This window comes from Glandiceps talaboti, chromosome 4, assembly GCF_964340395.1.
Source record: "Glandiceps talaboti chromosome 4, keGlaTala1.1, whole genome shotgun sequence".
Lineage (NCBI taxonomy): Eukaryota > Metazoa > Hemichordata > Enteropneusta > Spengelidae > Glandiceps > Glandiceps talaboti.
Genome location: NC_135552.1, coordinates 10,656,245 through 10,681,193, shown reverse-complemented (window position 1 = coordinate 10,681,193; position 24,949 = coordinate 10,656,245). Strand labels below are relative to the sequence as shown.

At 35.6% G+C, this 24,949-nt stretch overlaps 1 protein-coding gene across 1 annotated transcript in view; it reads left to right on the top strand.

The window, feature by feature from the left end:
* The first annotated feature begins 9,678 nt into the window (after positions 1 to 9,678).
* Positions 9,679 to 24,949, top strand: part of LOC144434145 (uncharacterized) — a 29,268-nt gene continuing 13,997 nt past the window's right edge. Inside the window, exons 1-17 of the mRNA XM_078122600.1 lie at positions 9,679 to 9,794; positions 13,205 to 13,369; positions 14,322 to 14,359; positions 15,015 to 15,118; positions 15,622 to 15,716; positions 17,034 to 17,316; positions 17,988 to 18,126; positions 18,755 to 18,906; positions 19,527 to 19,650; positions 20,168 to 20,338; positions 20,851 to 20,961; positions 21,342 to 21,499; positions 22,130 to 22,213; positions 22,710 to 22,780; positions 23,435 to 23,615; positions 24,154 to 24,258; positions 24,591 to 24,740. Coding sequence (XP_077978726.1) covers positions 9,679 to 9,794; positions 13,205 to 13,369; positions 14,322 to 14,359; positions 15,015 to 15,118; positions 15,622 to 15,716; positions 17,034 to 17,316; positions 17,988 to 18,126; positions 18,755 to 18,906; positions 19,527 to 19,650; positions 20,168 to 20,338; positions 20,851 to 20,961; positions 21,342 to 21,499; positions 22,130 to 22,213; positions 22,710 to 22,780; positions 23,435 to 23,615; positions 24,154 to 24,258; positions 24,591 to 24,740 — 2,247 coding nt within the window. The remainder of the gene's footprint in view (positions 9,795 to 13,204; positions 13,370 to 14,321; positions 14,360 to 15,014; positions 15,119 to 15,621; positions 15,717 to 17,033; positions 17,317 to 17,987; positions 18,127 to 18,754; positions 18,907 to 19,526; positions 19,651 to 20,167; positions 20,339 to 20,850; positions 20,962 to 21,341; positions 21,500 to 22,129; positions 22,214 to 22,709; positions 22,781 to 23,434; positions 23,616 to 24,153; positions 24,259 to 24,590; positions 24,741 to 24,949) is intronic.

Below are 24,949 nucleotides of genomic sequence, written 5' to 3'. Positions count from 1 at the left end.
ATATATATATATATATATATATATATATATATATATATATAGTTTTGGTAGTACTGGAACTCTTTCTTGGGTGTAACTCGGAGTTTCACGCATATTGCGATCATCAGACACTCATCAGACTTTCACCCACTAATACATCAGTGTCTGATGATCGCAATATGCGTGAAACTCCGAGTTACACCCAAGAAAGAGTTCCAGTACTACCAAAACTATTACGCTCTGCCACTGCGGTATAGAGCACTGTCTTATAGCAGATTGATACTCACCGAGTTATATATATATATATATATATATATATATATATATATATATATATATATATATATATATATATATATATATATATATATATATATATATATATAACTCGGTGAGTATCAATCTGCTAAGACAGTGCTCTATACCGCAGTGGCAGAGCGTAATATATATATATATATATATATATCATGTGTGAGTGTCTAATCCAGGTAGTTATGTTTTCCATTGTTTTCCATATTGTCTCTGTGTTATTGGTTTCTTCCCATCAGACTTACAACCATTACAGATTGGAAGAACAGTTTTATATTGTCTTTTCAAGTTGATGTCAGTTTCCATATCCACTATTTCTTGCAAGACTTCACAATTTTCATGATTTCATTATTTTTTTTCTCGAATACGTAAAAAAAAGTGATGTTTGAATTGAACAAGTCGTTTTTCAGAAAATGGTGATAAAGTCGCACCACTTTTAATAGACAACATTTCCTGACCAGAAACTATTTTTTTCTTTTTGTGGCCTACCGAAAATATGCATTAGTAATATTTTCAGGACAGTTGTGCTTTGGTATCACAAATGTATGTACCAAGTTATAATGAATTTGAAGCATGCATTCTTAATCTTGAGATATAGCCTAATTACTGAAAACCATTAATTATGTAAATTGCTCATTAATATTCATGGCATGTTTACCAAAACCTAAGCAGTTCTTGCCATTACCCACAGAACATGTGTGCTGAATTTCATTTGAATTGAGCCAACCGTTTTGGAGAAAACGATGATACAGACAGACACACAGACAGACTTTCACCCACTAATACATCTCTTCCTTACGGAACCTATGCAAACGATTTCTAAATGTTGATATTTATAATTAATATATATTTGTCTCAAACTTTTGTTGTACATATTAATAATCTGGCTTTGATTGATGACATCATCAATGACATCATCACTCTGAAAACAGAGGAGAAAGTGATGTTTAAAACTTCTTTCTAGTTTCTCAGTCAGCTGGATTTGTAACTCAATCTGCTACTCTCTTTATCTATTTCCATATCATAAATAACAAAAGTTCAATGACATAGCCTAGTTTTATACGTTGTATCAATACATATACAAATATGTCCTTCAACTCTCTGGCTCAAATCAACAAAATAAATTATTGGAGTCTATAATTTCTGTGTTCTCATTGGAAGGTTACCATGGCAACATAACACTTAGCTACTTATAAGTCAACCTGACCCAAATACACCTAATCAATCTACATGGCATGTGGCAGCATGTTCTCTCTCCGATTTTGACATGTTCACATTTATATCTCCATATACCATGCAATGCAAATAAGTATGTATTTGTTCCAAGTGCATTTTCAATTCAAATTAAGTCCTGAACTAGATGACGAATATTATTATTAATACACTTTCATCTAATTATTCTATTTTTTTTTTTATAAAGTGTTCAATTTATCTTGGCAATGTATGTAGTATATTTGAACAAGCTGTACTATACAATATCTCAAACAAGATTAGATTATTTAGGTTTGTATAGATATGTCCTAACATATGGAGGGGATGCACTTCTAGCTGAGTTTCTTGACACATTGGTTTTGGGTGAATGACCGCAAGAGCGTTGTCCACGGTTACGTGTCATGGCAAGGCATAACTGAATATTAACACTGTGACATAATCCGTCTGCTGTACATCACGTACCATCGATGTTGAATTATTCAAAATAAAGCCAGGAGGTGGGAAATTGGGTATTTACACATTTTTTTTTAAATAGTGATAAATTAATCGCATCGACATCCTTCTGTGGTACATGGGCCGTGGCACTGCCAAATCGATCAATATTCTACGACCCTTGTCACGACACACATCTCAAAACATATCCACATGGACAAAAGTAAAAAAAATTGTACGTGCATCCAAATACGGTATGAATGAACTTTACAATGAAGACTAACTTACGTTTTTAGATAGTTTCTAAATCCGTGATTCAATTTACCGATCGCGATCGTTTCCAACAATATTTCCCAGTACTTCATGCACAGCTCGTCTGCTGAGGTGAACTGTTTTGCTAGGCTGAACTGATAGTGTCAACTGCGATATTTCCAAGCCAAAGATGTTTGTCGACCAGTTGTTGATAATGATATCAATTTGATTAGAATTTGAAAGCCACTGCACTGATGGGTACGGTCAGGTGAATGACCAGAAGTAACCCCCGATTTTAACCTTTCACCCCTTTCCCCATGATCCTTTGCGCGTCAACAAGTTTTGGCGCGTTCACTGTGACGTCATTTCGCGCGAAATCCGTGCATGCAAGAGTTTGTGACCTAGGGGAATCATCGTGATAGACAGTGTGGTGAAGTCCATTGACCAAGCATTGTGTATACAAACCATTTCAGCGAGCGTTTTAGAGAATATGCCAAGTCCCTAGCAATTTCAGATGGGTTTGTTGCAATAACGGCGAGTTGTGAAACCGAGACACCGCATTTTAGTGGCTATTTCCTGGAATGAAAGACTTTCTTGTAGAAGTAAGTTCTGAATTCTGAGTGATGATCCAAAATGGCTGACCAGCTGTGTAGTGGTGGTGCATAATTTTGGGGGTTAGTTTAAGGGCATTGTAGTATTTATTAATACGTCAAAGAGTGAACAGGTTTACCACCCTTTCTTTATCGTGGTATATACACATACTTGTATAGACAACATAGCTAGCAGCTTTTTGCTATACAACCATTCACTTTATGACTGCCAAACAAATGAATTGAATGGTTCTGCTAATATTAGTAACATTTGACAAACCCACTTATAAAAAGTATTGTGATGTTCAGGTTGCTTGGCGTTCTTCATAATCTTTATTGTCATGGACTTCATTGGTGTGAATTTTACATTGTATTTTCAGGGTAAGCGTACTTCCCTGGTTCCTTACCGGGACAAACATACGGTCTATACAAATATAGCTGTTACACACCTTGGAAACAAGGTCATGTGGAAATTAATGCTTTTCACGATGCATGTTGATGAAAATATCATAGTGCATAGATATTTTTTCTGTTATGTTGAAATTAGAATCATTTTGTTTGACATCCTGCTGCTGTAAACAGTACATACAGTGATACATGTAGCTGCATTGTGTAGACCTCACAATCACACAAATGTTATATTACACATAGAGGCTACAGTAATTACATGATGTAGTAAACCAGAGGCAAATTGATACTTCGAAATATCAAGTGCCATAAAAGATGCTTCGGTTGATGCCTGTGCAATTTTGCTTTTTAACCCTCAGGTGTTTGCGCTCAAAATTAAAGTTGAGTGCAAACTCTGGAAGTTTTGTAAAAAGCTCTAAACAAAAAATAATGCTCGTTATTGCAGATGCATATAGTGTACATGTACATTGTGGCAAGAATGACCCAACCATATAGTGCATCACAATAAGTACGCTATTGCACCCAAGTTAGGATTTAGGTTTAGTTATATATACTTAGAAATACATTTATTTGACCTCAGATAGTTTCAGACCCACAAACATGTAATATCTGGAGACAAAACAGTGACATGTGCAATGTATGTGTGTATATTTTGTCCACTCATGGAAAGCAATACAAAAGTTTCATGCTAGGGGGTCTAATCCTATCCCCAATGTCCTAGTTTGAATATACATACACATTGTTAAAGTAAGCCTACTGTTTTCAGGTCAGTACTCAAAGTTCAAAACAAAAAAAATATGAGACACTGATAGCTGGTAATAGTACAGTGTATATTAAAAGTCAGTAGTAATGTATTGCTAGGGATTGCTGTTTCTTACATTTCTCTTATTTCACTTATTCTCCTAATCCAGCATTTAGGCTGTTTCCCAGCCCACAGATTTGGGTATTTGGTTCAGTATACTGATGGAAGACATTGTCAAGCCAGGTAATCAGGTTTAGGGCTAGCATTTTCCTAAATGGCATGCAGTGGTTATAATAGTAAAGTTTTATTGATCGATATGTTACTACAAAATGTAACTAGGCCACTACACATACAGGGTCAAAGGTTAGAAGGAAACAGTCTGGGGATAAGAACAAACATTTCGTGATGTAGTGGACTGGAAACCGAGCTTTCTGTTTACTGAGATAGCCACAAATTAAAATTGTTGTTGTTTGATGTGGCAAATATTAACAAGTGGGTGATAGCAGTGCCTCTGTTGTGAGGATATAATCACCCTGTATTCAAAATGGTGAAAATACAAAGTCCCCAAATGTACACTGCAAGATCATGCAGTCATCAGAAATGCTGTTTTTAAATTAAACCGACATCCTTTCAATAGCTTTATCCTTTTTCTTCCAACTTGTACTTAGTTGTGTACAAACAAATGCTTCTAGGGAGAAAGAGGATTTGAACATCAGCATGTCGCAACAATAGTTTTTAAAAAGTCTGTCGTGTATCCTAGTTAGCCGGAAGCCCAGTTTCCATTGTCGTATGACACATTACTTTGCAAGTGGGTCATGATGATTACATTGATAGTTTTTGTTTGCATTAAAAGTGTAAAGTTTTGATATGATGAATTCAGGAGATGTATTCTCTGACTTCCCCATGTCTGTTATCACTGATCAGACAGGGCAAGTGACTGCAAATTGTGGCCATATAATGAGATTATCAGGCAGTGTGTCCTCGAATGGACAACAACAATTTTTGTTGCGAGCTCAGTTGAAATGACAGAAAGTAGGTTTTCTTGTGAGCCACCACACAGTAAGAGATAGAGGCAAAAATTTTGGTGGGCCATCATGAGTAGTTGCTGTGTGTGGTGGCAAGTCATATTGGCTTTGTAGGTACACTATTGCCAGCTAAACAGCTCTTTAGTAAGAGAAACACAGGTTTGTGATTAATTTCTATTTATCAAATAGAACATGTTCTCTGTACTGCATGTTGTTACTCTCAAAACATTTTTGCCAAAACCAATACAATTACATTTGTACATTGATAACACAGGCATTACCATTGTCAATGAAACAGAATGTCCTGTTTAAGATTATTTACATGATACATTTATGATAATAATAGTAATGCTTTATTACCTTCCATCATGCTATGGAAAGCATGGTGCATAGTAAACACACAGACATAATGTAACAACATTACATCATGCTATGGAAAGCATGGTATATAGTAAACACATACATAATGTAACAACATTAAATCATGCTATGGAAAGCATGGTATAGTAAACACAGACATACTGTAACATTACATCATGCTATGTGGAAAGCATGGTGTATAGTAAACACATAGACGTAATGTAACAACATTACATCATGTTATGGAAAGCATGGTGTATACAGTGTAGTAAACACATAGACAACACATAATGTAACAACATTACATCATGCTATGGAAAGCATGGTGTATAGTAAACACAGACAAAATGTAACAACATTAAAACAGATTATGCTACTGAAGAGATTTGTCTTGATTTACAGTTAGTCTTGGTTACCCAGACTCTCCCCACTGGGGGCTCTGCCTACAAGACCTCCCCAAGCGAGAGTCTGGGGAACCTAATCCTAACTCAGGAACTAGCTAGTAGAGCAGTGCATGCTGGGGAATACTTCACATCAAACCTTGCAGGCTGAACGATTTAGGTACCTTTGCAACAGTTTATAACTTTTCAAGCGATTGACACATCTTAATTACTACAAACAGGCCCCATGAGCCCATTTTTCATGACAAGGAAGAAATGTGCTGTGTGACTTTTGCAACAGGGTAGGTGGAATGTGGATTCCCCAGATTCTCGTCTTGGTGGTCTCATAGAAGAGCCCCAGCAGTGAGAGAGTCTGGGTAACCAAGACTAGATTTACATGTATCTGAAATGAATTTCGCAAAGATGAAGTTAATCATCTTAATTTACATAAAACAAATAGTTTTTTTAGATACCTATACATGCATAGTCTATACTTGTATAATCTTACAATTTATCACATCAAACAACAGTAGTTATAGTTTGTGTTTTTCTTAGTAAGCCAAAACCACTTACGAATGTGCCTAGATTGCTGCTGTGGTGTGGTACATGTACAAAGTACACTCATTAATACAAACTTTATAAAGTGGACTTGGAATACATTTGTTAAAATAAAGCCTGCCTTCCACAACAATATGAATAGAGATCTGAGATATGTGCATTTTACATATTTTTTTGTAAACAAAGAACTGAAAACTTACATAGCGTACAGAGTTTGTGTTAGGTAATAGACTAGCGCAATGTGTTCGTGAAGTGTTGACAACCCTGAATGGGTAGATACTTAAAAGTTGAGTATGTACATTCTATCCACACAGGAAGCAAGACTAGAAGTTAATCCTGTTTTGTCCAATTTGTTGATTTTTTGAGCACAAAAAGTACTCCCCTGGTAGAAAGAGGATTAATTTCTTGTCCTCGACCTGCTTTTGGTTATGTTTGTACACATGTAGGTTAACTTATTATAGTCTCTCATGGGTAGTTAAAGTTTTTTATTATCTACAGTGTACAGAAAGGTCTGATTTTTTTGTCATAAATCATTACATTGTCTTTCATCGCTTAGGATAATCATGGCAACTGTGAAGCTAAGAAGGAATGTGCTGTAAGGGCACCCATACTTAATTTGCAAAAGTTTACAGTATTTATTTTCGAGGCTTATTGCCAACTCAATTTCTCATTGTAGCACCTTTTTTCTATTTCACCAAATTGAAGAAGTGTAGAGTTGGTCAGTTCATGAGAATCATAGAATTAAGTACAGCTGTCCAAATGGAATTTGTTCTCCGTACACGTATCTGTTAATCACTTCTTTTAATTCCGTACACATGCATTGCATTAGGCCAAAAAAGGAAAATTGTTTCTGGTCAGTGTGTGCATCACTTAAATACCCTCGCATCGGTCTTTTCATGTCTGTCCAGCCATGCAGTCAGCAGATCCGAGGGGAAACACAAAAATAACCCTATCTACTTCAGTGAAGACAACTGCAGTCAATCGTGAACAAACACAGACACTTGCTCTAAAGTACTAAACAAAAAGAACAGTAACTGCCATAAATAGTAGATTGAGTGACAGGTTTGTTGAGATTAAAAAAAATTAAAAAATCGTGCCGTTGCACTCACTTTAAACAAAATGTCCTGACCAGAAACAATTGTTTACTTTTTTTGGCCTTATCCATTATTGGGATGCCAACCATCATGAATTGAGGTTGGGGTCACATCCAGGTCATTACAGAGATAGTCATAAACATGCACACAATTCATGAATTGAGGGTGGGGTCAGTGCACCGCATGGATCTTCATAAGGCATGTAACCATGCATAGAGATTAGCATCAGGTGACAGACAGTTTTTAGCTATGGTTGGTTGGTTGGAGGTGAAAAAGCTACCCATGTTTTCAGGTCACTAAATTTACCCAGGTTCTTACATGTTTTTGTACATGCTAAACAATATTATGGCACAATGCATGGCATACTATGCCAGGTTATTTTGATAACAATGACCAATCACATGTTGTCCGCCTCTTGGGTCAAGTCAGGTCAGGTCAGGTCAATCCCCAAGCTGCCCTGCTCCATGAGGAGAGTCGACTTGGGGCACCCCGAGTGTGACGCCATGTATTAATCGAACGCAACTCGGGGCAACCTGTGTCGCATAATCAAATGCACCCCAGGCCTTCCATTGTCATGGCACAACTTATATCTTATCAGTTAATTAATCAAATTAAAATGGAACTCCTCTATAATCTAGGCAGTGTTCTCCCAAGTGACTGAGGGTAGATTGCAAGAATGACAACTAATTTGCAGAATAATTTACAAAAAGAAGTGCATAAAAACGTAATATGCATATCTTCAACATTAGCACATACTCTGATATATATTAAATTTTATTTTTTAATGCATACACGTGTCATTTGTATTGTATAAGGCATTCTTCTCGAGGTGAAAGTATAAATCATTACATTATAGTCGTTTAAAAGATTACTAAAGTCCAAGGATGGTAGAACCCTTTTGAAACATATGGCAGAAATCTGTCAAGCAAGGTGGCCCGGCTGACAAGGATGTTGTTTGCACCGTGCTGCCTCCATAGTGGGGAGAATGCTGCTAGGTTTACTAGTAAAAGTAATTTTAAAAATTGGAAGTACATAAAAAAAATGATTGCTTGTGTTGAAATTAAAATATGCTGTCAAGTAAATGAGGGTATCTGTATAACACTTCATGAATTATATCAATTAACAGGGTTTCACCTGTTTTGAAACTGCAGACCCTGAAATATGTAATAAATAATAATGTGTAATAAACAAAACTAAAGAGTTCTGGCAAATGCATCCAAGGGTAAAGATGAGAACACTATAAGGCCGCCTAGCTTTATAGACAAAATTATAGACAGACACCATTCAGTTTTTGTTTTGTGTCAAGATAGGGTGTCAGGTTTCCTTACTTAAATCTAAATAGGCGGTTCCAGTTTGTTTGCCTGGAAAGATGTTACCCTGAATTAATTGGAAGCCTGGCATGGATATAAAAAAATACTCAAATGTAGGAATTTGTGACAGTGTGAAAAAAAAAAAGTTGTATAGCTGAATGTAGATGAAGGTGGATTGTATTGCTTGGTTACAATGTACATTGGATAGTGTTGGTAACAGCTGGTGGTTGTTACACTCCAAGGCTGTGTGCTGTTGATATGGTATACACATTTGAATTTTTTTTTTTAAAATGCATCATATTGACGAAAATTTTTCAATATTTTGCAGCTCCCATTATGTTTAAGGTAGGAATGAAATGATTGTTAATTTGTTTGCACAACAAAAGTCAAGCGAGTCAAACAGAATTAATGACAATTATTCATCTGAAAAACATTTTCATTTATAATGTATACATGTAGATTTAGTTGCTGTCAAGAGAGGGCGCTGTCTGCTTTCCTTCACACTTCAGTGTACCAATAATTTCCTGTGGAGACAATATTGCAGGCACAACTGCATATCTACAGTACACTATACGTAAAGGACTATGTTTTAGTTCATCGCATTAGTGTAATCGGTAGAGCCACGGGGGATCACACAGGATCGTTCTTTTGTTTAGACCGACTTCTTTCTGTAGCTCTGCCAGACAACTGTATTTCACACCTACATTTTAATTCTAATCTGAAGTAGGTATTTAATGACCGAAAGAAATTTATGAATAGTGATTGACTGGGTGTTCATTTTCTGCTTTTGGGGGGACAAAAATTAATTTTTTTATAATTTGCATTATGTGACCCTGTATCATTCTCACAACAGATGTGACCCCCCCACAGGTCAAATACCCTTCACAATGAGCGCAAGATAAGAGATGCATGGTACTGTATTCTTCTATTACACCAGTCTCATAGTACATGTACACATTGTTTTTTTATTTTTTTTGTCATTTCAGCTTTATTTTCAATCGGTGATTTGGTTGTGAGTAAATTGAAGATGATGGTTGCGGTTGAAGGCAGTTTTGATTCAGCGCTGTCACCATTATTGGAGACATTAGAAGACGGCACATCGGTGGTGGACGACAGAGTAGATGCCTATCTCACTCTCACTGAGTAAGTCAACACATATGCTTTTCGAAACCTAAGTACATTTTGTGTTGTAACCGCAGGAGAAAAGCTGTAATTTTGTACTCATTTCAGCTTGAATATTTTATGGCTTTTCATCAGTTGATTAATTCTTTGCATACTTAAATAGATTGTACGGTACATTGTACATATTTATTGATTGTAGCAATATGTTCTCCATAGAGTGAAATAATAATGAAATTGTGATGACAAAGAAAATGCAACAGGTAGCCGTCTTGGCCAACGTCAAGGGAGATAATAATGAAATAAGATGCATGTAAACTACAACAGTTAATTATTGTTGGGTAAACAGAATAATTATGAGGTGTATGACAGTTCAGATATTAAAAAGAGAGCAAGATGAAGGAAGAGAATTCAACAGGGACTGTGAAAATAAAACGGGGTACATGAGTTGACCAATGATAGTAGGCTGGCTGCAACACATAGAAGCAGGGTGCAAACTATTGTGGCGGGGTGTCGGGCACTACTAAAAACACCTATGGAGAACACTCCAAGGATTGACCTCATCGTTTGTGTACATCGTTGTGGAAGAATAGTTGAATTTCAACATGAGAAATGACACATCAATCAAATTATTTAGATGCTTTTAGTGTTTTGTATGTGTATACATGTACATTGTACATGTATGTGTAGTAAGAGTGTAAATATTACATCTGAATAAGCCTCGAAAATAAATTCTGTAAACTTTTGCCGTTACTTTGTTCAAGAAAACGCCAACCTATTCTCAGTTAAAATCAATAACAAAATTGGGTCACCGTACAAATTTTTAAAAGAAAGTTCAAAATGATATCAAAATTTAGTCATTTTAGAATCCTATATGGCCACCGAATTCTGTGCTGACTGTTTGAAAATGCAATATTGATGATTTCCTGAATGAAACCTACAATTCCTTTTATTATTTCAAAAAGACTAGAAACAAGCTTTCGTATGGAAAGAATTTAAGAACGTTGATTATCAGGGAAGTGTGTCCTTGAAGTGCGTTCTGCTTTACAGATATTGTTGGTTGTGTGATTGAAAAACTATTACTCCAGTTACAGCTAGTTGAGCTTGAAGTTTGTCCTTATCTACTCGTATTACTGTAAAACATTTAAAGTGGTCATATGGATGAAATTTTGGTATCTATTTTGGATTTTTATTTGATAAAACAGCTTCACTATGTTTTTCTACTTGAAAAAATAATGTGAAATAATATATACCAAGTCCATGTTCATAACTCAATACATTGCAAAAAGATGGAAAAAGTGTAAAAAGTTTGTTATTGCACGTACAATAACAAATATTTTATACATTGTTTAATGTTTTGCAGTTTATTGAGTTGCGAACATGGACTTGGTATATGTTATTTCACATTATTTTTTCAAGTAGAAAAACATAGTGAAGCTGTTTTATCAAATACAAATCCAAAATAGATACCAAAATTTCATCCATATGACCACTTTAAAACACACATTTGCAACACGGTCTGATGAAGTGAATTTACATTCACTCCACTGCAGTTTATGTACACAGATTACTTACAACCCAGTTATATTTTTTTCAGTATATATAATGCCTTTGTTGATTGTTGATAACAGTTTTGTCAATCAAATGAAAAATAAGATTTTGTATTCAGTCTTTTTTAATCCCTTTATGATGAAAAACTTACACTAAAATATAATGATGATAATTTTGTTTAAAAAAATGTATAGTTTATGTTATAATGAAAACGGAAAATAGACTTCTGTCAAAGCCATGTGAACAGATGTGTATTTATACAACTGAAATTCAATCCATATACTGTACTATATACAATACAATGAAAAGAGATCGTCATAAAGACATTCATGTTTTATTTCACCTGACCTGACCAACCCTATACTTCTTTGGTGCAGTGAAATAATAAAAAAAAATTGACATCCTGTATTGTATTGCAGGTTTTGAGAAAATTTAGGTCACTGAGTGATTGCCAGATGGCAACCATACATGAACGTATCTGGATGAAAATTATCGTTCTTTGCTGAAATTTGGGATTGTAATAAACAAATAGTTCCATCTGACGTTAATTGTCATTTCTAAGTCTTTCAAACTGTTAATAGTACAAATACAAATTGAAAAGTATCACCAGCATCTACAGAAACACTTATTTTTTTAATAGTTCTGAAAATGAACTGACCGACCCATCTGTTACGATGAGAAACCTAGAAATATATAATGCTACCCTAATAAGAAAACACTATAATGTCAGTAGCTTGAGTCTTATTTTCACCTAGTTTTGGTCTGGAAAGTCAAATAGATTTGTACATGTAGATCAAAAGAACATATTTTTTTTTTTTGTAATTTGATGTTTTCTGGATGAAATCCACCACAACATGTACTCGTACTGGTAGAGAAAACAAATACAACCTGTACTTTTTACGTGTGTAGTGTTTTCAAATTGTATGAAAAATAATTTAGGTCTTGACATATATAGTAGTTTGAGTATTTCGTTTGTCCATTTCTGTTCATATTCAGATCTCAATTCATGTATTATTTGATGGACCATATACTCTAAATTGTGTAATGAATGGAGTCATGATTGGTGAATGTGTGAGTGGCCAGCTTTGAATCTGCAGGTTGCGGGTTTGAGCGACGTCGCTGCCATTTGTTTCTGAATGGCTAAAGTCCTTTGGCAAGATTTGAACCATGACTGTGCCTCAGTCAACCCACCTGTATAATAATTGAGGACCTGGTAGGATAGAGGTTGCAATGTGAATGCTTTAATCCTATGCAGATAAAAAAGGCTGCAATGGATGGTGTGCTCCTCAGGGAGTTGAGGAAGTATAAAGGGCCGTTGTGTCGCTAAAGATCCGTATTAGGGGTAATAATTGTGAAGCACTTTGAGCACAGAGTGGGAAAGTACTATATAAAACTCAACATTATTATTATTATTTATTTATTATTATTATTATAATGAACGGCAAAATGTTGTGACGTGGGTCAGAGTGATAAAGACAATGTTTCTTTGCAAGCTACTGTATAGTAATGATCAAGGAAGTTAAAACACCAAATTTTGGTCCGTCACAAGACATTGTTGTGCATGGTTGGAGAAGGTGATAAAATACATACAAACAAAGGAGAAAAGTGTATTGACATAGAATGATTATAGTACAGAAGTCTTGCATGTATGAATATAGCTAATAAATTTATAAGACCATATTGTACGTGTAATATGTTATTTTTCATTTTGGATATCTAGAATTAGAAATGATCGTCATCTTTTAAAAGTCAGATTTTGCATTACAGCAAGTCTCGCAAGAATTCACATGATTGCGAAAATGGTGTTTACGTGCATTCTCTACATGTACATGTAACTATATTATCAATGCAATGTATTTGATATGTTGCTGTTAATATTTCAGTCGACTCCGTGATGATGAAAAAGAGGCATTTTCTCGGGAGATCTGCAAGAAAACTGGTACTCTGGTGAATGTTTATCAGAGGGACATGATGGATGATAGCACAGAGCTATCGCAAGCTTGTCTTCAAGCACTTGGATTCTGTCTACATCATCCTGATATATCAAAGTTAGTATTGCTTTTCGGTTTTCTTGAAAAATACATCTACGATCACCCTTATGGTCTAGTCTTGTAACAAGACGTAAGATCTGAGCTTGAAAGGTTGTTGAACAAAAGCCAAGGATGACAATACCTCTGGTGTGTCCTTGATGTGCACCCTCGGTGTGTGTATTTGGTGCAATGCAACAAATGGTCAAAATAAAGCATGATGGTCTAGCAGCTAGACTTCCTGGTATCCCTATCATGAAATGTATTATAATATTTGTACAAAGGAAATTTCAATGATCAAGTTTCTATGGCTAAGGATAGCAGAAGCAGAAGTTCCTATACAATACGAATTAGGGTTGCATCCATCCACACTCTTGTATAGTAAAAGCTTAAACCCCATGCTGGGGAAGGGTAAATGGTGCATATCAGTAGTAATTTATCACAAATTGACAGACAGTTGTAATTGGTTACTTCCTTCAGACAATTACTCATTAATAATAATAATAATCAATTAGTACAGCTGTTTTAACTATTACAGGAATTTAGTTCGTAATCAAACTCCACCTCTAAAATCACGTGGGAGGACGCAATGACATCACATTTATATTAATGCTGTCGTGTAGCACAGATTTCTATGCTATTTTAAAGACTTTGACTATACAAGAGAGTGGATGTAATCGTAATTTGTGTCGTATAGGAACTCAACTAGGCAGCAGTTTGCCATGTTAGTTATTCAGTCCTTTGTGATCCCTGTACAATCCCTTCACACTTAGTGAAGTTTACTACCAAAATGAGTTGTTGAACAGAGTTTCTTGTGACTTCATCATTGATCTATCTATATGCTGTCCTAAGAAAGGAGACTACACATAACAAGATGCTGTGTGACGATGTATTCTTTCATTTGACATCTATGTGTGTGAATTTTCAGACGCACATGTATGTTTTTTAAAAACATTTTGGTTTTATCTTGCAGAGCAATTTTGTCAAAGGATGCTACATCAATTTTAAAAGGTAAGACAAGACAAGATGTATATGGAAACTGTATTTTGTTGTTGATTGTATCTGATTCTGTACTTACAGAAAACAAAAATGAGGCAAGGTTGTCGTACATGTAGCTGCATTTCTTGCATGTAAACACCATGAAAACCTTATTTTCTCCAACTTTTTTTACATGCAACTTCTCTGACATTCATAGAAATTACCATATCTTACGCAGAAGAGCTGTTTTACACTGGCAGGGGAGGCATCATGATTAAGTAAAAAATGTAAACAGCCTCGCATCTCGTGAAACCTTGCCCCAGTCTGCGACTGACCTCTTCTGTGCCATAAATTTTACAAATTGGTTCGGGGAGGGCTATATTTCTAGACAATGGAATTGTGGGAGGGTCATATTTTACTTTGACTCATTGTATTATCTAACTTTGCATTATTTTGTGAATCTGATAATCCCCACTGCAGCCATCACTGTCACAAAACACATCTTGTAGATCCTACCAGTGACACGTAATATCAGAACATATCAGTCAAATTGCTGATGATAACCATGCAGTAAAATCGATTGTTAATTGTGGTGTGAGGAGACGAGTGGGTCTCACAGGAGTGAACGGTAACAGTGTAGTAAGGTATTACGCTCTCCTTTCTAATGAAAAGCGTTGTTTCATTCCAGGTTTGTGTAACACATTACTGAAAACCAGTGACAAGAGTACGTGTACACGGTCATTGTGGTGTATCGCAAAGCAGAATTTCCCTGAAGACATTGTTAGAAGTGAGGTAGGTGTAGTTGAAAGTCATGGGTAATTTTTGCACAAAGATAGCCTATTTACATAAGCATTCATCTATTTACATAATGGAATAAATAATGAGATATCGCCATCTAGTGGTGAACAACAGTAATCATCGAGAGTATTTCCTGAGGATAGGCAGACAACAGTCATGTAGCAAAGAAAGAACTCGAGTTGTGTGTCAAGGAATATTATAATCAATAGAGATAGCTTATTTGCATGATCATTTACATATTGAATGACTTATTTGCATATCACATATTGAATGACTTATTTGCATATTATCATTTACATATTGCATGGCATGAAAATGTAATTGCGTTTTGATCATGCGTATGTCATGGAATGCTTGTACGTTCATTTGAATACAAGTATGCAGTATCTGCACATAACAGTGCACATGTTACATATATAATACATTTCGTAACACTAGAAAAGGTTTACAATTCCAGTGTGAACTATATACATTGTGATTTGTTTTGATTTGTATAGATTCATAGTATACTGTGTGCAGTAGAACATGTACTACTGAAAGGTGGCTACCAATCTATGGCAGTGGAACATGAAGCAATAAATGTAATACTCAGGTGAGTCACTTGTACTGGTTTTTATGTGTTATGTCAATGTTTACCATGAATGTACTAGGTTTTGTCTGAACTGTGTACTTGGATTAGATACTTTATCTTTACTAATGTTAGTAACACCATTTTTCTATAAGAGCTGTCATAGTTATTTCCCCGTTTCTCATGACCCAACCGACCCCCTTATTTCATCAATCCAGCAAAATAATTTTTAAAAAAATGAAAGCCCTCAATAACAGAATTTGAAAAAAATGCACAATATCAGTGATGGTACGATGGTGATGCAATGAGTTGTTACAAGACCAACCTACCTGCTTTCTCTCACAAGGTCTAGCGTGTCAGCTTCACCAAATCAGGATTTAAAATATGATAGTAAAAAAGCCAACAAAAGATGCAATAAGTAGTTGAGCTCTTTTCACCGCCAGTGTAGAAGTTTCTGTAGATGCATGTAGTAGTCTGCTTCACCAAGCCTGGAATCTGTTGTTTTGTTAAGAGTGTCCGGCTATAAAAAAAAACACAAACAGACAAGATTAGAACCTATCTTTAGAGGGGGTTGATCTTTGGTCAGTTCATTCAACTCATTTCCTGTCTGGTTTCAATGTAGATGTCCTGTATATACATCACCGCATCAACAGTAATGTTACAGCTATGACCAGGTGAATAACCTAGCATTGTGCTGAATCGATAACCTGTCATTGTGTTTGAGATTGTCTCTCCTGCATGATAAGTGATGCCTTCTCACTCTCTGCCTATTCAGAGAGCCATTGTGTTTGAGATTGTCTCTCTTACATGGCAAGTGATGTCATCTCACTTTCTGTCTATTCAGGGAAATCCTCAATTGAAAGGATGCCAACTATGTGTCAAAAAACTACATGTAAAATGCAGTGTTATGTGTATGCTGACACCGGGGCAGTTTAATATATGATTTCCTGTTAGTTACGAGTTTGCCAATTTGTAATTTGATGTGGAATGCAACCACACATTGGTATGCAGCTAACCATTGACACCGAGGTCGTTTACCCTCAGATTATTAAGTTTTTTGAAATAGCAAAGTTGGAGGGGATGGCCATGATGATGATAAATACAACTAAAGGGGAACGCCACTCCAGAAAATGACGCATTTTCATGAACTTTGGGTTCTTGAGGGTCATTTTATGATTATGTGCGATTTTAGTGAACAGCACGTTGAAGTCCTGCTTCATTCAGGGTTTTTTGCTGTGGGCCTCATTGCAAAGTTTGAAAACTTTATACACTGAACATAAAAAAAATTAATTATATTTCATGCCACTCATTTAAAATGACCAAATTTGACATCAATCACAGGTTACTGGACCAGTTGCCAGACAGTATGGAGGTGCATGCAATGCGATGGGGTAACTTGGTATATCCAATGCTGTTACATTCCGCCCACAAGATCAGAGACAGGGCTGTCCAGGCCATGAAACTAGGATTCCAGGCACTGGTGTCTCACAGACATGAAATAGTGAAGACACTGGTTCCTGATCTCAAAGGTCTCTTCATTCAAGAAATGACCAAATTGTTTGAGTCAAGACAAGAAATCTACGTTTTACAAATTTGGCAGTTTTTTGTGGATTTACTTGGAAAGGTAAGAAACATTCTATGATGTACTATTTTGATATAGCGGCCGTTTTAGATTATCTAACTATATTTGAATGGCTAGAATATTTTGTAATCATACAGTCAAAACTACCCCAGTGTCCTGAAACCTTCTGACTTGGTTACTAACAAGGGGTCTTTCAAAACCATTCAACTTGAATATCAAGAAGGGGTCTACTGAAACCATCGTGAGCTGGAATACCAACAAGGGGTCTATCAAATCCATCTTGCTTTGATACCAAAAAAAGGGGTATATCGAAACCATCCTGACTTGGGTGCCAAGGGAAGGTCTCCTGAAACCAACCTTAACTTGTTCTACATGCAATTTCACATGTTATTCCATCCTACATCTTATCTGAGGTATAGAAGCTAGTAGTACATGAGATACATAAAGAATGCTTGTATATGGTGTTAAAATCATACCGAAACTTGCCCTGCTTACATGCAGACTAGCATCACAGTAGTTTCATCAACTGTAGTGTTACAGAATTTTGTGTTAAGAGTAAAATTCTTCATGTTACAAAGATAATGAAACAAACCTAAGTCATGGTTGGAGATTAACAACTAAATAAGAACTGTGGAGGACGAAGTCTATCTATCTTGGATTATAAAAAATCAGTGGAATACTAAAAATAAGTATATTTTGTGATTTCATTGCAGGGTTTACATAAAGGTGGTAGTCTCATCAACAGTATTTTGAACATTGTTGAGCGAGGATTTAAAAGTTCAATTCCTGAAGTCCGCTGTGCTGCCTATCAGTCTTGGAAACATTTGATTGATAACTTTGCACTTGATCTTGGTAAGTCTCAATCGTATTGGATACTGCAGTAGAAATTCATGACAAAAACAGCATGAAGCTTTGATTAGTTTCACACCATGAGCTTTTTTCAAGATGTATTGTATTGTATTGTATTATAATTATTGTATCCTGTGTTTTCTGCATCAAATCAGAAGTTCATCCTTTAAGGATATTAAGGTATTTTCATAAACTTTGGGTTCTGGAGAGTCGTTTCAGGATTTTACATCACCTACTTGACACTCAATATCAGAGAAACACCAAATTGAGTATGGGTGAACAATGAATATTACTGGCTTTCGCTGAAGGTAATAAACACTTAGGAGTCATGAATATTCATCATTCAGCTATTGCATATGTATTTCTACTGACTCCCATGATGCAATGTGGCCCACACCAAAAATCCCAAAATGAGAGACAAATTCAACCTGATGTTTCTCTGAAATTGCTTCGCAACATAGGTGACATAACATCATGAAATGACTCCAGAACCTAAAGTTTATGAAAATACCTTAAAGTTTATTTTCTTGAATGACATTCCCCTTTTATTTTGATCAAAAGAGTAAAGTAACATTTATAGCTATGTTATGTGGTTCTTCAATATTGATCAGTGTTTGTGTTGTCTTTACAGATATCCTATGCAATCACAAAAGACTCAAGTTATTACTTCAACCATTCAAAAATACAGCAGCCAAACAGGAACAAATAGCCCTAGCCAAATTAGACGCCTGGTGGCATCTCGTCAAAGCTTTGGACATTAAACTAATCAATAATTTTGACCAGGTAAAGTCATTACTTTAGACCTTTCTATATAGTTGTAGTATACACCGGGCACCCATAATGATGCTGATGAGATGCTGGCAAAAAATTGTGGGTTTCTTTTTCGAAACAAAAAAAATGATTAGAGTAAATATTGTCCCTGCAAAGTAATACACAAATGAGATTTGTCTGACATTAATAATTCTCTTTTGACCAGGGGAGTATTTGTTTGTACAAAAAAAGTACAAGTTGGGAAAAATAATAACAGTGGGTACCGTAATAATCCCTGATTCAATCTTGCAACATCATCTCATGGTGCCCTCTATAGTCAGGTATAAAGCATTAATTCAAGGTGGCCAATATTTTGTACATCTTGCAATTCGACTGGAAAAATTGCAAATTAATTTTCATAAATCAGGTAATTTGACCACAAAAAATTTTAATTATTAAGATCTGGCCGAATTTACAGGAATATTATGGTAACATGCATGGCTGAAATTGACATGTACTGGAGATGACAGGTTGAAATTGACAATATGAAGCATGTTGATTGGAATATATTAAGTAGTATTTTTATGTGTCATATATTTAGTCGTTTTGTCATTTTTCTATATCGTCTAATTTTTGAGTTCTTTCTTCTGTAGGTGTGCGTCCCTTTATTACAGTACAGCCTAGGATTATCATCTATGATCAGTCTGCAATGTCCTAGTACCCCAGTAACCAATGGACCAGTCAGTCGACTATCTACACCTAATATTCACAGAAGTGGTAAGTGTAAAGAATTTGAAAGGAACGCTCATATTTTATGATAGCGAAAAATTAATATACAAAAAGGAAAAGTCCGGTCAGGATTGTTTCTGCCATGAGTACACATATATCGATTACTACTAGCAACTCACAGTTGATGTTTGGGTGATAAAATGGCACCTTGGTAAATTATTCAATGTTGTTGTAAGAAGCCGTACTGCACTTTCATCTGTTGTGCCATTTTTGTGATCTTCTGCTAGGAATTGTGGGAAACCTTGCAGGAAATGACACCATATTAACATTATATTAATGTATATGATCGTGATATGATCTGTATATTAATATCTAGTGAATAATACATGAGATCTTTCTGACAATGACATCATCACCATCATATGCAAATGTCAACATTATGTAAATAAAGTTATATAGTTGCAATAGTACAACACGACGTCCCGAGCCTCACTGAATATAACAGTCACCATTGTGGTTTAGATCGATAATGAACCTGTAAACTTTGTATATTTATGTATTGTAGGAAGTGTTTTAGGAAGTCCAGCCACACCACATATCAACCTACCAGGGTCCACTAACAATATTTGCGTGTCTAAATTCAAGTCTGTGCAGTCTAAAGGTATCGAAATCCTAGCACACTTTCTGGCAAAAACTGACAGTGTAGCCATTGAGCCAGGATTGGATTTCACTATCGGTAAGTTGATGGATCTACAGTCTGACAACTTCTTTCAATTTGATAAATTTATGTATCACTCTGTTTCTGAAAGCAGACTATCCTAGTAGCATGGAAGGTAATTTTGGTAATAAGTTCATTTTGATTCAGTAGAAAAAATGACTCAAAATGTCGGCTAGTGTCAACTTTATTGGCCCAAGAACATTTTATCATGTTGCCTGTATTGTTAATATCTATGACAAGAAAGTATAGTAACACCATTACTCTGCCTAGTGGTAAAGACATCAAACGAAGAATTTGACAAAACCTGTCAACCCTGAACAAGTGAAATGTTACTCCTAAGATATTACAACTCAGACTCTTGGTTGTGGTACAAGAACTAATTATTACCATGGTTAGGTATGCTTTCTAAACATATGGACCCATTTACACTAGCCCAATGTAGCATGGATGGTAACTTATAAAGTAAGGGATATCCGTTTATAATAGTTCCTGAGTTAAAGAAATGACAGTTTTATTCCTTCATCTTTCAGACCCCTTAAAACACTCTTTAGTGTCATCAACTACAACATTTACAAAAGTGGCACCAATACTTATCCACTGTGTACGGGATGTCTTCTGTAACCATGGCACAGAGTTAAAAGGTAAGTAGTTAAAAAAATCATTCACTTACTTGTTTACCAATATTTACCAATTTCATCTTTGATATGTTTGATAAGTTGTGCTAATGTTGTAGGTGTCAGGCATTTCAATAAAGTCCAATAAAAACTTGCGCAGTGATCATTAGCACATTTAGGAAAAAGTACAACATTATTAGCATTAGGATGATGCCAGGCTAAAATCAGGGATATTTGAGTTGAACTGTTACACCAAGCTGGCCTGGTGTTAACATCAGGCTGACACCAGGCAAACCAAGTGTTTAAGCTGATACAGGTAAAGCAACTTCTTATGCTGTATTGCAGGGTTGTAAAAATGATACAGTCACTCCTATTTTATGTCAATTTATTTGTCGTTTTTTCCCTAGAATCACAAGTATGGTACATATGGCAGTGTCTATCAGCACACATGACGACACTATTGGAGTTAGGACCAAAGAAAGACACAATTGAGATTTTTACCCTCTACCTGTCAAGTCTACAGTCCATCATTAATAGTGAAAAATTTACACCAAGTTTTACACTGGTAAGGTGCTAGTATGTTTGGTTGTGTGTAGTGCAATATTTAGTCGTGTGTAGAACGAAAAAAAAAATGGGAAGTGAATCTAAAATGTGCACTGGTGCCTCAACAGCATTATCAGGTACATACTACACCAACGCAAAGTTGTCATTCTGTTTGATTATGGTACAGAATCCCATGATGAATGAGTGCAAATATTCTTGAGTACCCACAATTTCAAGGCATAGGGTTTTGTTACACATATTTACAAAAAACATCAAAATTCCAAAAAAAATTATGTATATCATACTCTATGATCATGTAACTTTTTGTAAAAGGATAGACAGTATCCTCATTTGCATATCATTTGCATGCATATATGCAAGAACGTGTTTAGTATTGCACTACAGTGCAAATACTACTAGTATGCTCATGCACCAGTGTAAGTAATCATTGGTACATATGTAATACTATGTAGTATTTCTTACCAAGCAGTAAGTTGTTACTTCCTTCGATTGTGTGTAGAACTGTAAAAAGACATTACTCTGCATCAAAACAAGTTAATTTTGTTGACTTTAAGTGGCAATAATATGTCATATTATCTGAAATCTGAAACGATTAATAATACTGAGTTTGTCATTTCTTCATCATGTTCAGAAACTAATGGAGGTGGTGAGCAAAGTTCCACAGAAAGTACTCAGTTCACCAGCATACCATGTTGGCAATGCTGAAGTCATGCATGTAAGTAGACAAGTTTTGCATCTGTACTGGCATGTTATGTGAAGAGAAATCCACTTTTGATCATTTGATGAGATTTACAAATATTAAATGATATTAAATATGCTTACAAGGAACATTTGCTGTCAAAAAAATTGTCGTGTCTAAAGAGTGATTTGATAAATGTATCCTTCAATGAAATGAAATCCTACCCTTCTGACGTTGCCTGAGATTACATCACGTAATTCTAGAGGTCAATGTGATTTCTGTAATACATATAACTTTGAAAAAATATGCCTTCTCAAGATTTGTCTGTAAGAAGCTCGTAAAGTTGGGGTGAAAGGAATGGTTGAGGTGATGTTGATTTAGCAGTCTGACATTTTACAGAGAATTCTCGATACTTGAATCGTATAAACAGTTTGACATCGATGAAATGATAACTGATGATAAAATCTAATGTTGGATTGACATGAATCATAGTGTTCTAATTCTTGTGTACATTGTATATCTTTATCACCAGGGTACACCAGCACTTTATCTGATCCAACTACTATTTCATCATAGTTTACTTGAGACTGTCAACATTGAAAGGTTGGTATCTTAATCTGTCTTACTATTACAATATTTCAAATGTCTAGTTTTGAACCAGTGTGTATTTCAAATAGTTGGCTTTGTAGATATGTGTTGAAACTGCTGCTATCTTGTGTTTACTTAAATGCAAATATTTATCTCCCAAGAAGTCTGGTGAGGGCCATCCCTCATGAGTTCAGTGTTATGTAGGGTTAGATAACCCCTAACATTTGGACTAAAACCAATTAGGTTTAGACTCCCTCCCTCCTCCTCACCTCCACTCCTCCACCCCCCCCCTCCCCCCCCCACACACACACACAACACACCCACCCACATGCACGCACATACACACACACACACACACACACACACACACACACACACACACACACACACACACACACACAATCAATTACACTTACATCAGTCATTATAATAACTAGAAGTATGAAGACTGCAGTTTAATAGATGTAGGGTTAGGTAACCCTAACATTTGGACCAAAACCAAATAGGTTTAGACCTCACCTACCCTTACACACACACACACACACACACACACACACACACACACACACACACACACACAGTTATACTTACATCAGTCATTATATAATAACTATAGAACTACAGAGACTACAGTTGATATCAAAGATTATGTTGATAATTATTTTCTAGATATTTCTGTGTACTGGAACTGTTTGTGGATTGTGGTCTGAATAATCCAACATCAGTGCTGCGATTCACACAGTCTATTCTAGAGATGTTAGACAAAGCTGCTGTTGCTATTGACAACAAGGAGAACATGTGGAGGATATGGAGTATAGTAGTTAATGTGTTGTTACAGCATGTAATACAGGTAGGTAACTTTAGTGTTAAATCAGCTATAACCAGGAAATAGTTTGACACTTTTCAGATTTTGAAACCTCAAAATTGGAGTTTCACAAATACTGAATCGAATATAAAGTATGGCTTGATACTAATACATCCATCCCTATGAATATTTAAATCATGATTTTATTACTGCTACTGCCTCCTATTGGGTGCATGACTGCTTTATTTAAATATATTTTGCTACATTTGCATATATTTGCATAAAGGCTGCCCATTCTTGCTCCTGATTTCGTTGGCTTCCTGTTTACTGTATAATTCCCGTTACTTACTAGGCACTTAGCTACCAGCTCAGCTGTTCTTTGCTATTTATATTGGCTCAACTGTTATTTGCTATGTATCTTCTATTTGCATATCATTTGCATAGTGACATGGTTCTCAAAGAAAAATCCTTGTTTTTTCATGCAAAAGTAGAAATTGTAAACTGAGGTATACAAGTTGACCCGAGAAGAACACTGTAGTGAACTTAAAATTTAAAAAGTTTGCATTCCTTCCTTGTGTTTCAGAGTAATGAGGTAAACCAAGGTGATTCATTGGATCATGATTTTAGTGCCATGTACTTGGCCTTGACCTTACCAGTTCATAGAATATTTACATACAACATATCTCAGGTAAGTGTTTGTTCAAAGCTTTTCAGATTGTGTGGTATTATGTTGTACTTGAGATTTCGAAATGAAAATTTAAAAAAAGTTAAAGGATAAGTAAAGTCCTGTAGAAGTGTTGTATATTCCTTAGGAATTCAGGTTTGTCTTGAATGAAAACTGTTACTAAAGTTTTGAGATTATGTTTGCAATAATTATACTGTGCAGAAAAGAAAAAAGTGAAAGCGAGAAGTCCTGCAGAATGTAGTATCTTCCAAAAGTATTTCTGTTTTGTTTTGAATGATTTTTGTTATGTTTACATATCATGTTTGAAATAATTATTGCTGTTTACTTCTCCCTAGGGAACACTGAAATCTTTGCTGAAAACTTGGTCAGAATTATACCATACATTTGCAAGATGTGCAGCACTCGTTGCCACAGCAGAAGCTAACCTGTGTTGTGAGGATCTGTGTGTTCGCATTCTAAGTGTTACAGATGAAGATACACTGATGGTAAGCTTAGGTCAAAGGTTATCTGGTTGCTATGTCAACAGATGTTGTGTAATAGTAATACTTGTCACCTATGATATAGTAATGTATATCCACTAGGCTTCTATTATTGGTCCCCAATGGGCACATATAGCTGGGACTACTACTGGTACCCAATGGGCATGTATCAGGGCATGTGTTTGTCCCCAATGGGCATATCTGGTAGACCTCTA